Here is a 17435-nt window from a genome sequence, read left to right as displayed (position 1 = left end):
ACTTTGAAGATGCTTGCCTCTTATGAACTTGCTCAATCCAATCTTGAGATGTTCTTTCTCCAACTTGAGCTTCTTGTTTTCTTCCTTGAGAGCATCATTGTTTTTCTCTTCCTTGAGCTTCTTGTTCTCTTCTTTTAGCTTCTCATTCTCAAGCATCAAATCACCATCATGATCAAGAGTTTCTAGCATAATAGTGTTGTGGCTTTTGATTTCTTCAAGATCTTTCTTGAGCTTTTCATTGTCATTCTTGAGCTTGACAAACTCATCATAATCATCGGCCTCAACCACTTGCTTGCCCTTGCTACTAGAACTTTGCTCAATGCTCTCAATGATCAAATTATCACATGATGTAGCTATATCAATCTTAACAACATCGTTAGTAGCATCATGTGGCTCATTGGATAAGAATTCTTGAGCAATAACAATATTATCATGATTGATCTTTAGAGTTGTATATTCTTCTTTTAGCTTATTATGGCTAGTGATGAGCTCATTGTGTATCCTCTCAAGTTTATCATGTTTATCTTTAAGCTCTTTCTTAGAAGATTTGAGCTCCTTGAGTTTGGATGATATAGCATTATTTGCTTCTCTAAGCTCCACACTAGCCTTTTCCGCTATATCACATTTGGCTAAAAGAGAATCATTTTTAGCTTCTAGCTTTTCATTCTTAGCTCTAGTCTTTATAATGATCTTAGTGTATTGTTTTAGCAATCTAGCAAGATCATCATAAGGTGATTCATATTCATCATCATCACTATCGCTATCATCATTACTAGCATGTTCATCACCACTACTATCATCATCATTTGATACCTTGCATTCACCATTGGCCATAAGACATAGGTGTGTAGAGGATGATGGCGGTGGTGGCGGTGAAGATGATGAAGAGTCAATAACAATGGCGGCCACCTTCTTGTTGTCACTATCATTATCGGATGAGCCACTAGATGAATCAATGTCCATGAGCCAATCACCGACGATGTATGCCTTTCCACTCTTCTTCTTCTTGTGAAAGTCCTTCTTCTTACCATCTCTCTTCTTGTATGGCTTATTTTTCTTCTTCTCATCTTCTTCTTCATTACTTGAGTCATCTTTCTTGCCCTTGTACTTGTTCTTGAACTTGTCTTTCTTGGGCTTGGTGCATTGGTGTGCTAGATGATCAAATTCTCCACAATTGTAGCAATCTATTTTAGAGATTGGCTTCCTTCTAGAGCTAGTGAAGAACTTCTTTTTGCCATCGAACTTGATGCCACTCTTGTTTAGCTTCTTTAGCATCTTAGCGGTTTTTCTCACCATGAGGGCAAGACTTGCATCATCAACTTCATCATCACTTGAGCTCTCATACTCAAGTCTTACTTTGCCCTTCTCTTGGCTAGCCTTGAATGCCAAGTCTTTGTCTTTCTTCTTGTTAGAGGATGAGCCATCTTGAGGTGTGATGTGCATGCACATCTCATGAGCATTGATCTTTTCTAAGATTTGTGTTGGTGTAGAGATGGAAAGATCACCTTGATGAAGCACGGTCACAATATGCCTATATTTGTCAATGGGAAGGACACTCAAGATCTTTCTTACAACATCAGATGGTTGCATTTGAGTGAGTCCAAGCCCATTGACTTCCTCTATAAGAACATTCAAGCGTGAGTATATTTCATTAGCATATTCTTTAGGAAGCATCTCAAAAGAGCTAAGCTTTTTCATGACAAGATGATAGTGTTCCTCACGCTCACTCTTTGTTCCCTCATGGAGAGCACAAATGTCCGACCATAGTGCATGGGCGTCTTTGTGGTTTCTCACCCGGTTGAACATATCTTTACAAAGGCCTCTAAATATGGTGTTTCTAGCCTTTGCATTCCATTTTTCGTAATTCAACTCATCGCCTTGTGGGTGTGCGGCATCCCGAGGTTTTGGAAAACCTTGTGAGGCGGCTCTAAGAATTCCAACATCTAGAGCTTCTAGATACGCCTCCATGCGGATTTTCCAATATGGAAAATCGTCCCCCTCAAAGATAGGAGGAGGTCTATCTCTGTGAGACATCTTTCACTAGGCGGTTAAACCTAAATACGTGAGCATGAGGCTCTGATACCAATTAAAAGGATCAAGATATCCAAGAGGGGGGTGAATTGGGCTAATTATAAATTTCTTTCAATAATTAAGTCATATGGTTAGCCCAATTAACCCCTTGTGCCTAGAAAGTGTTTCTATTTATCTAACGCACAAAAGTTTAGCAACCTATGTTCCAATCCTACTCTAGCATGGCAATTCTAAGAATATAAATGATAAGAATTGAATTGCTCAAAGTAAATGCTCAAAGTAAAGAGAGAAGGAGGAACGCGGTGATGTTTTGCCAAGGTATCGGAGAGTCACTACTCCCCACTAGTCCTCGTTGGAGCACCCGCGCAAGGGTGTAGCTCCCCCTTGATCCGCACAAGGATCAAGTGCTCTCTACGGGTTGATTCTTTGACACTCTGTCGCGGTGAATCACCCACAACCGCTCATAACTTGAGTTGGGTCATCCACAAGCTCCGTCGGATGATCACTAAGCTCGCAATCACCACCAAGCCATCTAGGTGATGGCGATCACCAAGAGTAACAAAGCACGAACTCTCACTTGACCACGACAAGCCTAATGAGAAGGATGGATGCACACTTTGCTACTCTTGATCTCACTAATGAGGGCTCTCTTTGGGATTCTCAAATCTCAATCACCTCACTAGGACCTTGCTCTTCTTGGCACTCTCAAGGGTGTTTCTCAGCTGTTGAAATGAGCAAAAGTACCCCCACACATGAATGGAGGAAGTATTTATAACACCGACTGAAAAACGAACCGTTATGTGCCTCTGCGGGGTGCCCGGACGCTCTGGTCATGTTGACCGGACGCTCCGGTCATGTTGACCAATGAACCGTTATGTGCCTCTATGGGGTGCTCGAACGCTCCGGTCATGTTGACCGAACGCTCCGGTCAGTTCTCTCCGAACTCCAGTGTTTAAAGTTTGACCGGACGCGTCCGGTTGTGATTTTTCCTCTCTGAAACCTTACTAAAGTCGACCGGACGCTGGCCCTCAGCGTCCGGTCACTTCACCTCTCAGCGTTCGGTCACACCAGACAAAATCACCTTGGTCAAATGAAATGACCGGACTTTGAGCCAGCGTCCGGTCACACTGGAGCCAGTGTCTGGTCAGTATTTGACCCTCCATTCACTTCCAACTCTCGATCATATGTGAATGAAGTTTGCTCCAATAGATCTAAGGGCTATTTTGGAGCTACCTAGTGCTAGATTTAGCAAGTGTGCACCACACCTAACTCACTAGACTCACCTAGGTCAAGCTACCCGTCCATGCCCCCCTTAATAGTACGGCCAAAGGAAAAACAAAGTCCTACACTACTCTAAGTGTCTCTTCAACTCCAATCGACACTTAGAACTAGTCCATCCTTACCTTATCGTCCATCCTTTAAAAACCGAAATGATTTCCATCGTAGGGGCATGACCACAATGATTGCCCAATCGATCTCCATTACCATGACCTAACTTAATTGCCTCTGCAAAACACATGTTAGTCATAGTAATCATATATTATCATTAATCATCGAAACCCAACTAGGGATCTAGATGCTTTCAGGCTCCTCCACCGATGAAGGCCAGCGAGCTAGATCCAGACACGTACCCTGCCCCGTCACTGGCAAAGAGAGCACGCACCGAAGAAATTGATTACTCCCTGAGCACATAAGAAGTATACAGATCGTGGGCGCACCCACAATGTAAAAAAATTGCTTGTAAGGGCCGCCAAGCTGCTGCACACCGCAGGCACAGCTTAGTGCAATTCATAAATTTCATTGTTCCTGTTATAACAAATAATAGATAATCAATGTGTTATCATTGTAACAAGGGATAAGAAGGCCTTTCAAAGAAAGAAGTGTCGACGCCCTAGGAAAATAACCTCACATCTAAAGGATCACTACATACTAACTCATCTATCGAATTGACGTCATAGCGGACACAACTACTATCACCCTATAGACTTTTTCCATATTGATTTTATGCATTTCCTATTTCCATGTCAAAGGTGTGGTAACCACTGCAATATACCATCAATCAGTTTGTTGGCAAAGGCGATAAACTTTGTTAATAAGCAAAATAGGATCGCTTGAATGCCAAACGACAGGAAAAACGTGAATAGGAAGGTAAAGAAAAAGAAAGAAAACAATGTACTCACCCAGAGGCAATGGCTTGTAGAATAACCATTTCTTGGTTGTATCACTACTAAACACCAACTAGGCACGGCACCTGGAGGAGGAAAGCAATCAGTGTTTCTAGCTTGGAATGTGACACTACCAAACCAAAAGAACTTTACTGATTCAGGACATATCAGGATGGCTGTGATCTTTGATGTATGAAAGTAGAGGAACATCAGATCATTTGTAATGAGCAAAATAAAATTGCCACAAATAAAACTAAGTGGCAAGAATGTATGAGTGGGAAGCAAAACATTAAAAAGAAGCTCTGACCCAAACATATTGGTTATAATGAGTGGACAGCAAATGCTCTGGGTACAAACATTTCTCTCAGCGGATAATACTTTGTATGATAGATTACAAGCCTTCAGATCTCAAAATTGCATATATACTGTCATTTGATCCACTTCTAATGTCAGCGCAGCTTATGTCAGTTATCTATTAATGCTTTTGCTCATATTTCCAACATTTTAGATATTGGAATGTGCAAGGTGTTGACATTGAGATAGAAACCCGATGTACAGAAAGCGCAATAAAAATGGATAAGAACAAAAGCTGAAAGATATATACAGAGTATGCATACTTGGTAGCACCTTTTCAATTACTCTACAATCCCAATTAAGTAAAAGCAGAAGCAGCATCAAAATGCAATTAGTGCAAAGAAGCACACAAGCTTCATTTCAAGATTTTCACTTTGCTAGTGAGAAACCTTCCACCACGGCCCTGTTTTCAAAAGCTGTGCCTTACTTTGCTTTAGCCCCAAACTACAAAAGGTAGTCATGGAGCAATCAATCAAGAAGGACATCAAGTAATTGTTTTTTTCATTTAGAATGAGAGGTTATTTAGTAACCAACACATTCTACCGTGAAGCGTCATCACACTCTATTTTTATCAATGCACAAGGGACAAAGCACCTTTCACAATCTATTATTGTGCTAATTAAGTATACTAACCAAGAGGCACAAGACAAACTTACCAATGCAATAAATAGTGAGAGCCAGTCACCTTTCATTTAGGATTTTTACTCCACCGGGAAACCCTCCACTATCATCTTAGATCCTGAATTTGCTTTAGTCTCCAAATGAGCCCTCTGTAAACATATTATATCTATTCATCTTTGTTTTCTCCAATCTTTTGTTGTTTTTTCCCATACTATGAACTGCATATATAGTTGATCCCTAGGCAGTACCGTGAATTGCATGCATATTGATCCCTAGGCAATAGCACACATAACAACTTAACTCAACACTTAGATTAGTAGGCACACATGAAGGGAAGAGAAAGGGCACAACAGGAAGGGAAAAGAAAGGGTGGGGGTACCTGGAAGAGCAAACGCAGATTGACGTGGCCAGGCAGCCGCACCGAGCTGCGCCCGTAGGGGCCGTCGTCAGGGGGCGCCCGTGCCGGGGTTGTTGCACCGTGCTGCGTGGTCGCGCCGCCGGGGGCAGCTTGCGACACGGCCGGAGCTGTGAAGCACAGGCAGCTAGTGTTTCGTGTAGCGCACGCGGACCAGCGGGAGAAGGCTGCGCCGGGGTGAAGCCGTGCCGGCGGCGACCGCCGAGGCCTGGTCGCACGGCGTGCCTGGGTGGGGGGAGGAGCAGGGCGGCCGCAGCGACGCCCCGATCGCGCCGGTGGCTGTCGCCCTTGCCGCATCGTGAGGGAGGGAGGGAAAGAGAGCGGAGAGGAGAGAGGATTGGAAGGTGAAGCTGGGGAAGGAGAAGCAGAAGCCCGATATATATTTGTCTCATTGGATTTGGATGAGAAGCTGGAGAAGCCAAAGGTAAGCAGTGGAGAAGCCATAGAAGCTAGAGAAAATGACAAGAATCCGCTGTCCGCAGAATCCGCTCTAAACACTCAGAACCACACGATTGGAGATCCGACGACAACAGGATTTTGGGACGACGTGGAGTGATGTTACGTGGAGGAGCCCTACGGGCATTCTAGCAGTTAAAGCCACCGGCATACCCCTTGTGAGTTGCGACCAGCAGCCCGGCATCGTGTGCATACACGTCCGTCTACCTGCACCAACAAAACACGCACGGGACTGGGCATGGTCTTTTTTTTTTCCGAAACATGGTAAATGACCGTGTGCAAAAGGCCTTGCGATTTGTTTACAGAAAATGGCTCGATTTCCTTGCCAATTCCGCGTGCATCAAAGCGTGTTCGCTGGAAACATCGTGCTGCCCTGCACCATGGACACTCGCTGCCTTCCTTCTTCACATTCACATGCCAATGCGGCGCGGCCCGCGGCCCGCGGCCCGGACGTCCTGAACCTCTCCTCGGCACATGCGCGGGCCCCACTCCACAGGCGACAGTAGCCACATCCGCAGCCGTACACGCCAGAATCGGACGGCCTGCCGCGCATCTCGCCCGCCCGCGGCGCCGCTGCCCGAACCGAACCCTACCGTTTCTGTTGTAAAAAAAAAAACCCTACCGTTTCAACCAGGCGCCGCCTCTCTGCGTCCGCTGCGTCACTACCAGCTGGGCCCGGACCCACTCGCCCCACACCAATCAACGTCAACCCACGCTCCTCTTCACTCCCCTGGACTGGACCCCCTCTCCGGCTCTCCCTCGACGTCGTCTCGTCTCCTTTCCGGCCGGCCGCTTTCCACGCCCTTTTGTTCAAAACCCGATCGTTTTCTGCAATTTTTTTTTGGGAAGCAGTAGCCAGCAGCCCAGCACCAGCAGGCAAGCTACGAACGCACGCCGCCGCTCCCCCAGTTCAAACCCACCGCCACCCCTCCCCCTTCATCTTCCATCGCCAGCTGTGCACGCGCTTTCCGATCGCTTCATCTACCTCGCCACCCCGCTCCCGCCCAGCCCCAATCACCAGCCCACCACGCCCGCGCTCCCGATCCAGCGATGGCTGGCTCCGTAGCTCCCCACGCTGTGGTCCTCGGTCTCCTCCTGCTCGCGGGGCTCGCGGCGGCGCAGAGGGGGACGACGCCGGCGGCGGCGGCGGCCCCCGCGCCCGACCCCGGCTGCAACGGCATCGAGCTCACGTACAACTTCGGGGACCGCACCAAGATCCGGCCCTTCGTCAGCGACAAGAACAAGCAGCCCTACGCCTTCCGCGCCAACGTCACCGTGCGCAACTCCGGCACGCGCCCGCTCAAGTCGTGGGCGGCGCTCGTCACATTCGGCTACGACGAGATCCTCGTCGGCGTCGACGGCGCCGTGCTCACGGGCGGCGGCGACCTGCCGTACAACACCACGGAGGACGCCGGCAACGCCACCTCCTTCTCCGGGTACCCGCAGACGGACCTCCTCACGCCCATCGCCACCGCCGGGGACCTGTCGCAGATCCAGGCCTCCGTCGGCATCGTCGGCACGCTCTTCGCCGGGCCCGGCTTCGACCCGCTCCCCACGGCGCTGTCGCTGGACGACCCGGCCTACGCGTGCCCGGCGGCGACCAACCTCACCTCTAAGGTGCTGTCCACGTGCTGCGTCCTCACGCCGGAGGCCGAGGCCAACGCCCCTGTCATCGACGCCAACGCCACCGACCCGACCAAGAATTTCCTGCCGCGCGGCACCGGCGACCTCGTCATCACCTACGACGTGCTCCAGGCCTACCCCTCCAGCTACCTTGCGCTCGTCACGCTCGAGAACAACGCCAAGCTCGGCCGCCTCGACAACTGGCGGCTGTCGTGGGAGTGGCGGCGCGGCGAGTTCATCTACTCCATGAAGGGCGCTCACCCATCAGAGGTGGACACCTCGGGCTGTATCTATGGGGCGCCTGGGCAGTACTACCAGAGCCTTGATTTCTCGCAGGTGCTCAATTGTGACCGCAAGCCGGTGATCCTTGACCTGCCGCTGTCCCGGTACAATGACACCCAGATTGGGAAGATTGACAACTGCTGCAGGAATGGGACAATCTTGCCCAAGTCCATGGATGAGGCACAGTCGAAATCGGCATTCCAGATGCAAGTTTTCAAGATGCCACCAGACCTGAACCGGACTAAGCTATTCCCCCCTGCCAATTTCAAGATCGCCGGTGCATCATCGCTGAACCCAGACTATACCTGCGGACAGCCAGTGCCTGTCAGCCCAACTGCGTTCCCAGACCCAAGCGGGCTTGACTCGACGACGCTTGCTGTGGCAACATGGCAGGTGGTGTGCAACATTACCACAACAAAGGGGGCCAAGCCCAAGTGCTGTGTGACCTTCTCGGCGTACTACAACGACTCAGTGATCCCCTGCAACACCTGCGCCTGTGGGTGCCCTGCAAACAGGCGAGGTCCAACGTGCAGCACGACTGCACAATCCATGCTCCTGCCACCGGAGGCGCTGCTTGTGCCATTCGACAACCGCTCACAGAAGGCGTTGGCGTGGGCTGAGCTGAAGCATTACAATGTGCCCCGGCCAATGCCTTGCGGTGACTTCTGTGGCGTGAGCATCAATTGGCACGTATCGACAGACTACAACAAGGGCTGGAGCGCTCGGGTGACATTGTTCAACTGGGAGGATGTCGACATGGCCAATTGGTTTGCTGCCATCGTCATGGACAAGGCGTATGACGGCTTTGAGAAGGCGTACTCATTCAACGCCACCGCAGTGGGCAAGAACACAATCTTTATGCAGGGTTTGGAGGGGCTTAGTTACTTGGTGAAGCAGACCAACATGAGTGGGATCGACTACCTTGTGCCCGGTAAGCAACAGTCAGTCCTCTCATTCACCAAGAAGCTGACCCCGGGGATAAATGTTGTTGCTGGAGATGGCTTCCCAACAAAGGTCTTCTTCAATGGCGACGAATGTGCTATGCCGCAGAGAATTCCAATGAGCAGTGGGTTCGGCAACCGTCTCAGCAGTGGCCTTGCTTTGGTCTTGTTCCTTGCTGCTTCGGCTTTCCTATTGCTTCAGCAATGATCCACGGGACCCCAATTCTTTGATTCTTTCAGGTGGTTTGGTCGATGCCATTTGTAAGAAGGCCTTTTTTGTTTCTGTGATTTCTTTAGTAGATTTTACTTAGCTGCTATTTGTTAGTCAGATGAAGCAGCAGTTGTGAAACAGTATGAATACTTGGACAGTGAGAAAAAAAGGTGAGGAAGCATTTGTTGCGAGTTTGCAACATTGGTTCCTCATTCTGATGACATTTACATGTTTACACCAGATGAGTGATCTGATCTGTACATCTCTGATCCAGTTGCCTCATGTTTGGTCTGTCATACGGAATTTACTCTTGTGGATTCATTCATGCCTTGTTCGTTTGATCCCAAAATCAAAGGGATTGGAGGGGGTTGAGGTGAATTTTTTTACTTGTTGGGGATTTAATTCCCTTCAATCCCCTCCAATCCCCTTGATTCTGAGATCAACCGAACAGGCCCTCAAGGGCATTCTTTTCACTTTGATTGACTGTTTATCAAACCGTATGCCTGCCCATCTGATGGCGTTTTGATGCCTCTGTCAGGATGTATCATTTGAGTCTGTTGTTGTACTAGCATAAACTCTCGGCAGAGGGTACGGATATGACTGCTGCATGCGTGCGGATGAGCATTGGATGCTTCTCAGATCAAGATAGTATTAAATTGATATGAGTTAAGACCTTGTACTTATGTTTCTTCCATTCAAATTTTGAAAGATCTTTGGCGGACAGTTGCTCGTTAAGGGGTCCACTACAGCCTACAGGTACTGGGTCACCAGCCAGCAGCCTTCATTTCAAACTCTCCGCAAGTTGCAAGTTGCAACGTTCGTTTCTCAGGCGGTCAGGCCAATGGATCCTTTCGCTTTGTCTTCTCGAAAGCAACTTGCAGCTGGTTGTTGCGTCTCCTGTTATCGGCTCAGTTGGATACTTGGATTGGATCAAAAAGAACGTTCGTTTGCTCACTGGTTTTTTCCTCGTCGTCCCACGACGTCATACGCAGTTTGAGTCAATTCAAGAGGCAGCGTATATGATCTGCGCACGTAACATAAGGTGTCCATTTCGTGCCTGAGACAACATAACTGGCAAGCACAACTCTGCACGTGTTTATGGCTTAGCCTGTTCGGCAGGCTGTAACTGCCTGGCTTGGCTTATCAGCCAGTCAAACAGTGTTTTTCTTTCACACCAAACCAGCCAGCAGTACTTCAGCCATGGGCTTATAAGCCAATCCAGCCGAAACGAACAGGCTGTTTGTTATTTTGAGAAAAGAGCTGTTGGTGACAGGAAAGCTGAAGTGTTCAAACCTGCGGAATCAAGCCTGTTCGTTTGGCTGTGGCTTGTCGTAAACGATCGTAAATTTTCAGCCGGAATAGTATTTTTTTCTCACACAAACCAGCCAGCAGTACTTCTTCACGAACCAGCAACGAAACGAACCAGCCAACCGAACATGCTATCGTGTGAGAGCGCGTGTTGCTGCATAGCACCACGTTCTTACCCGGTCATCAGGTTGTAGAATATTCAGAATTTCAGATCTTTTGGGACTAAAGATCTTGCAGAAATTATACGTGGCTTTCATTCCTCCATTTGACAATTAATTAAGAGCCGTACACCAAAGAATGGTCTCAGGATATTCATCATCCATGCAAATTATATGCTTGGATGCAGGTACTAACATGCTTCCGTGTTGAACAGAGATTTACAACAAAAAGAAAAGAAAAGGTTTATATATATGGATAAAATATACTCCGTATGCACGTCATGCATGAATTCGTGCCGAGCAATAGAACATCATGTTGCCTACCCCTGTGATATCATTGCTGCAAGCTAAACATCATTCAGTTGACTTCTCATCAGTGCAGACTGCAGGCTGCTTCTGCAGAGGACATGCAAAATATGAACCACCCTTTCCCTACGACTTGCGCCGGACTGCTTGCACCGACGCAACCTAACATTTGTTGTACATCACCGTTCAATTTGCGGTGAGGAATAGGTCTCCGCTGCCAACTCCATGACTGTGCATGGCAATTGAGCCTTGTTTAGTTCCAACTCAATTTCCAAAAAGTTGCTACAGTACCTGTCACATCGAATGTTTGCGGCTCGTGTATGGAGCATTAAATGTAAACGAAAAGAAAAACTAATTGCACAGTTTGGTGGGAAATTACGAGACGAACGTTTTGAGCCTAATTAGTCCATGTTTGAACACTGTTTGCTAAATAAAAACGAACGTGCTACAGTAGTCCCAAAATCCAAATTCCTCCAACTAAACACAGCCTGATTTGTTCCTCATTTGCCGGGCCCACACGAAAAAGATAAAGTGCAAAGTTTTTACCTTTGAAGAAGTTGAGCTACAAAACGGGCCTCTCATCTCAGCACTATCAAGGGCCCAAGATAACTAAGCTCAGTTCTACTCCCGTAAGCCCACCCACACTGCTATAGTGCTAGCCCATTTCCCACTGAAACACAGCCCGGTAGGCCCAAATCTTCTGGAGCAAACGGCCTGGCCCACAGCCAGCACGCAACATCGTCCATTCCAGCCAAAGCAGAATTTGACCACCACCACCGAGCGAGAGCCAAACCAACCAACCGTTTCAAAGCGAGCGCTTCCCTAATGAGTAATGACGGCGGAAGCACGTGCCACTTGCAGAAACTGGAGGCCACATCGTCACCCCCACGCCCGCGGCGCGGTTGATCCGCTAACAACGGGCGCCCGCCCTCCGCCCCCGCCCCGCCCGGCCTCCAGTTCCCGAACCCCCACTCCTCCTCCCTCTCCGCTCGCCACACCCGTCGCTCCTCTCCTCCACGCTTCTCTCGCTCGCTCCCTCCCCCTCCCTCGCCTTCGCATCCCCGCAAGGAATATCCCTTCCGTGGCGTCCCTGGCTTCTTCCCCGCCCCACCCTGTATCAGTGCGTCCCTGCCGCTTAATTTCCCGGTCTCTCTTCGCTCATTCGCCGTCTTGGATCTTGGTTGCCTCGGCCGGTTCGCAGGTACCTGCTTTAATCTTTGCTGGGACCTCATTGATGCACTTTTTGGTTGTTTTTCGGTGGGGGCATTTCGTCGAGCACCTGGGATGCATCGCTGTGACTGCCGTTGAGTTTTTCTTGTAGCCAGATTTGCTAGTTTTTAGTTGGTTTCCGACTTTCCGTTGATGTTTTTTTTAAGTATGAATGTGTATGTGCTGTTTAGATAGTTCAACGGATGCTTGCTATATTTGCCCCTAGTTCTATTGGGCCACATGCATTTCTGTATCATGCCCTGCAAATTGATGAGCTGTTGAGCATCTGATTGCTATAGAACTGTAACGTGTAAGATATAAATTATGGTACGACCGTACGAGTGTAGAGGAGCAAGACACGGACTAGGTGTGAAAGGACTTGGATGGTCTAGCATTGTTATTTACTATCGAATATATCTGCTTGACTTAAATAGTATCATAATAAACAACCGCCATGAGTTTCATTATTACAAAGATGATAATTAGTTACCAGGAAAATGTGGCTGCTCCATGTCCAATATTCTTAATATTTACTTTGTGTTTTTAATAAATCCGTGCACAAGAATTGATGGCCATTTTATTCATTCATTTCAGGATAGTCAACGAGCATAGAGTTCATGTTGCCTGATTACCTTAGTTGCTACTATGTGATTTATGGTGTTGTCCAACTTCATTCTGGATAAATTAGGTCGCAGGAGGACTTTAAAAACTAGCTGCCTGGTGTTTTTCTTTTCCTCCTTCATTCTTGTGAACTCGCTTTCAGAAGCTTGTTTGCAAATATGTCTTACACGAGCTGTTTGAAGAAACATCCCTACAGAATCTTCTTTCGATATGGCAACTCCATCCTCAGAGCTTCTTTAGAGAAAGGCTCCCCACAAAAGTCACTTATGGACTATAGCACTTTGCTCCATTTCACTGCTTTCTGCCCTGATTACAGAACTTATGCTCTCCTTCTCAGAGCTTGTGCAAAATGCTCTGACTTCTATGCTGCCATGGAAATCCATTGTCGTCTCACTAAAGTTGGGTTGCTATCTAATCAGCATATAACACCTCCTCTGTTCAAGTTATATATTGCCCATGATCACATGTTGGAAGCACGTGAACTATTTTGGTCAATGCTGGAGTGGAGTACCGATCCCTTCCATGGCAATCTGATGCTTATGGGATTCTTGAAGACCAGACAGCTAGATAAGGCGTATCAGATTTTCAAGAGGATGCCTGTCAAGGACTTGGTATCTTGGAATTCAATGATTGCCGGTGCAGTAAGGAGCTCACACCTGAAAGAAGCAATGAATATTTTTAGCAGGTTGGTCAGTTCAGGCCTTGTCCCTGATTGCTTCTCATTCTCCTCAGTTCTGTCAGCATGTGCTCGAGCTGGTGCTCGCCGGTATGGAGTGTGGGTGCATCATCTGATGACTGAACTGGGGGTGGAAATGAATCATATCTTAACTTCAGCACTTGTTGACATGTATGCCAAATGTGGAAGAATTGATGTGGCAACTGAGATATTCAATAAAGTCAAGAGAAACCATATTTCTGTCTGGAATGCAATGATTAGTGGCTTGGCATCGCATGGTCTTGGCTCCGATGTAGTGATTTTGTTCCATAAATTGAAAAGTGAAGAGCTGGTTCCTGATGGGGTTACATTTGTTGCACTCTTGACAGCCTGCAGCCACTGTGGCATGGTTGAAGAGGCTCGCCAATACTTCAGATCAATGACTACAGAGTATTCTATCACACCAGAAGTTGAGCACTACAGTGCATTGGTGGATACGTTGTCGCGAGCTGGGTTGCTGGATGAGGCATACAAGTTGGTAATGTCGATGAATGTAAAGCCTGATGTTGTGATATGGAGGGCATTACTTAGTGCCTGTCGCAGATATCGCCAAACAAAATTAGGTGAGGTCACTATTGAGCATATGGCATGCCATGGCAGTGGGGATTATACCCTTCTTTCAAACATCTATTCATCAGCAAATAGATGGAATGATTCAGAGGAAGTATGGAAACAGAGGAAACAAAAGAAAATTAGGAAGAGCAAAGGCTTGAGTTGGGTTGAGTTAGGGGGAAGCACCCATGAATTTAAAGCTGGTGATAGATCTCATCCAGACACCGAGGATATATACCTAGTGCTGCATGGATTATGTAAAAGAGCTAAGGTTGAAGGTTATGTTCCATTGACTGAACTAGTAACAAAAGATGTCTCGGAGGAGGAAAGAGAAGAAAACCTTACCTTCCATAGTGAGAAGCTAGCAGTGGCTTATAGTGTCCTGAAGACTGGTCCAGGGACAGAAATAATGGTTTCAAAGAATTTGCAGATTTGCAGTGACTGTCATGAATGGATGAAGATAATCTCAAAGGTACTTTGCCGTGTTATTATTATGAGGGATAGAATTCGATTTCACCGGTTTGAAAGAGGATGCTGCTCCTGCAAGGATTACTGGTAGGCCTTTCCCGGAGCAATACAGATGTGATCCAGCTAATACTAAACGAGCAGTTCCGAGGGGATACAGAAGATCTAATTACTTTCTCCATCTGCAGAATTTGGTGCTGGTTCTGCTGCTGCATAGCAATGAAAAAAATATAATTCCTATGAGAATGAAACATTTGGACATTTGGTTACTAGTTTAGCTCTTTGGCACATAACAGGGAACCAAGGAAAGAAGGGCTAGATGACAGACACATGCATGTGTATTGTACACTCCGAAGCAATGCAAGTGTTTAATGAGAAAGATCAAAATCTCTATGTTGGGTTTGTGTTTTATGATTCATTCAGTACCCTTATGTTTTCATATGCATGACATTGAAATTGCTTTGCTGTCTTGGTTTGGGCTTGTTTCGATGATTACTTGTGTCGACATGATATGATATGTGGTGCGTGATGATAACATTTATTTCATTTCTGATCCTGGATCAGTTTAATTTCCTGATAAAAACTAATTTTTGCTTATCATTTCAGGATTAATGCTGAAGGGTTATCCAATATTCAGTGAAAACTAGCTACTGAAAAATAGGAGTAGCAATACCTTTGATGCCCCATTCATTCTGTTTCTGCAATGTCCTTGTCTTCCATTTGCTGTGGGAACTTCCATCTACTAAGGAACTCTATAGGAGACGCTTGCAGTATCAGGTGGCTTAAATACCATAGCAGATTAATATATGAAACTTTCCTCTCAAGCAGAAGACATCAAAGTAGACCTCTTAGTACAACAGTGCTAGCAAGAAACACAAGAAAAGGAAGTAAGCAGTCATTTAGCAATAGCCGTCATTTGCACGGTAAATCGGTTGAATCATCAATTGAAGTGTTCAAGCAGTCAGAGCTTGAGCAGCTTAAATCACTTCATTGCTACAATGTTGAGGAAGAGTTTTCTGGGGTCAAGACCGAATGGCCTGCAACTATCCTTGTATTTGATATTGAAACTACAGGCTTCTCACGTCGTGATGACAGAATTATTGAGTTTGCTGTTCGTGATCTTATGGGGGGAAAGAATAGCACTTTCCAGACACTCATAAATCCCGAGCAAGAGGTGAGAAATTCATATGTTCATGGTATTAGCAACAGCATGCTCTGCAGACCTGATGTTCCAAGGTATGTTCATGCTTTGTTATGCCAAATATGCCAAGTGTCATATTTAGTTTACTAGCAGTAAGGCGTGATCTGAAGTCCCCTGTTGAACACTAAAATAGGGGAAATTGAGGATCACTTTCTCTATCCCATGTATCCTTTGTTTTTGTTTTTCATTGCTTGCTAACATGCTCAAATATCACTACTTTATAACCATGAGATGAGGGAACAAGGCAGTATTATGTTCTGAAAATGCAGTCATGTGAAGAAAGAACTATGTACTAGGATCAATCTCCCATATGTTACTTCCTAGAGGCAATTTGCGACTTATTATATTTTTTAACATATAAAGGTTACAAATTATAGTTAAACTTAATTTCTGAACTACAATTCATTTGAAACATGATTACCCTTTATTATTTTTTACGCATTTGTTTTTATAATCATGGTGGTCTCATGTATGGCTATGCAGATTTGGAGAGCTTATTCCCATTCTGCTACAATATGTGTGGAGTCGTCAAATGGACGGCAAACCAGTTATGTGGGTTGCTCATAATGCGCGTTCCTTTGACGTACCCTTTCTCATCTTTGAGTTCCGACGGTGTAAAGTAGAGATGCCTGGTGATTGGCTCTTTGTAGATACTCTTCCTATCGCAAGACAATTGGTCGATTCTAATGGTATGCTCTCTTGTCAAGTTTTCCATTTCCTTGCATAGACATATTGTTCTGAAGAGCTTTTGTTTTCCACTTTTCCAGTACAATAAATTGATGAAATACAGCAATGTACTGTGCACCGTTGTTGTTGATGAACTAGCAAGCTAAACTTTGTTTTGTCATTTAACTATTTCTGCCTATAGCATTACAATTTCGTGATTAAGTGTTTGTTGATGAAGTAAGATGCATTTTAAACCTCCTATTCATATTTGGTTTGCAGGGTCAAAACTCAGTTCTGTGTCATTGAAGAACCTGAGAGAACGCTACAAAATTCCACTCACAGGGAGTGCGCATCGTGCCATGCAGGATGTGACAACCCTCTGTTATGTGCTTCAGAAATTGACCTTTGAGCTGAAACTAACTGTTCCTCAGCTGCTCGAGAAGTCTTTCCGAGCATCAGATCTTCCAGCGACTCGTCCTGAAAAGTAACTGTATCTGCCTCACCGGGAAGATCGCCTGAAGCACTAAATTATTCCATCGTTGTTGTATTATTTACAGAGATGTTATTTGGAGATCCCAGCTTTAATTTCTTCGATGTTCTTTCTAACAACCTAATAAAGCCAGCCTGATTGTCACTGATACATCAGTAGTACAGTAATCCGTATTACTGATACTCTGCCCTTGTAGGCTTGTATACATTACTCAATCATCAATTCAACATATATTTACTTGACTGCAAACTTCTGTGTGCTGCTCAACCAAGAAATGTAATGTTCTTGACAGTTTCTGTGGGATGTACATGTACTGCAGCTGTGATACTATGTCACGGCACACGAATGCATGCCTCCACTCCCCTGTCTTGTACATATTCAACTACTACATATGTTAATCTGGCTGTATAGGATAAATATATCTCAGACCCAACCTGTGGTGTCTCCATGTTTCTTTTTACAGGAAATGTTGTTTCAGCTATTATTATTATTATTTTGCGAAAGATTCAGTTATTAATTGTGAACAAACTCTTGTCCTGTTTTGTAGGAGGCTCTGTTTCATTAACCAGGAGAAACAAGTCAATTCTGTCCTCTGTTCTGGTCGGCAACGGACCTCTATATACGTCATGTTCGTTTGGCTTATAA

General features: G+C 46.0%; 2 protein-coding genes across 4 annotated transcripts; both read left to right on the top strand.

Annotated features, from left to right (window-relative positions):
* Positions 1 to 6904: 6904 nt before the first annotated feature.
* On the top strand, positions 6905 to 9346 carry LOC136496141 (COBRA-like protein 7). Its single transcript, XM_066491848.1, has one exon. It carries the CDS (start codon positions 7093 to 7095, stop codon positions 9094 to 9096), a length of 2004 nt encoding a protein of 667 aa, XP_066347945.1. The 5' UTR covers positions 6905 to 7092; the 3' UTR covers positions 9097 to 9346.
* A 2473-nt stretch (positions 9347 to 11819) lies between these two features.
* On the top strand, positions 11820 to 17039 carry LOC136496121 (pentatricopeptide repeat-containing protein At5g50990-like). Of its 3 annotated transcripts, none has more exons than XM_066491836.1 (4): positions 11820 to 12072; positions 15040 to 15669; positions 16118 to 16323; positions 16580 to 17039. In XM_066491836.1, exons 2-4 carry the CDS (start codon positions 15137 to 15139, stop codon positions 16786 to 16788), a joined length of 948 nt encoding a protein of 315 aa, XP_066347933.1. In that variant the 5' UTR covers positions 11820 to 12072; positions 15040 to 15136; the 3' UTR covers positions 16789 to 17039. The 3 variants fall into 3 exon arrangements, with proteins under 3 accessions (XP_066347933.1, XP_066347930.1, XP_066347937.1); XM_066491840.1 differs by lacking the exon at positions 11820 to 12072 and adding an exon at positions 14530 to 14954; XM_066491833.1 differs by lacking the exons at positions 15040 to 15669; positions 16118 to 16323; positions 16580 to 17039 and adding an exon at positions 12675 to 14943.
* The last annotated feature ends 396 nt before the right edge of the window (positions 17040 to 17435 follow it).

The sequence above is a fragment of the Miscanthus floridulus genome, chromosome 1, assembly GCF_019320115.1.
Source record: "Miscanthus floridulus cultivar M001 chromosome 1, ASM1932011v1, whole genome shotgun sequence".
Classification (NCBI taxonomy): domain Eukaryota; kingdom Viridiplantae; phylum Streptophyta; class Magnoliopsida; order Poales; family Poaceae; genus Miscanthus; species Miscanthus floridulus.
The sequence above is the reverse complement of the archived record's forward strand: the minus strand, read 5'-3'. Positions and strand labels throughout refer to the sequence as shown.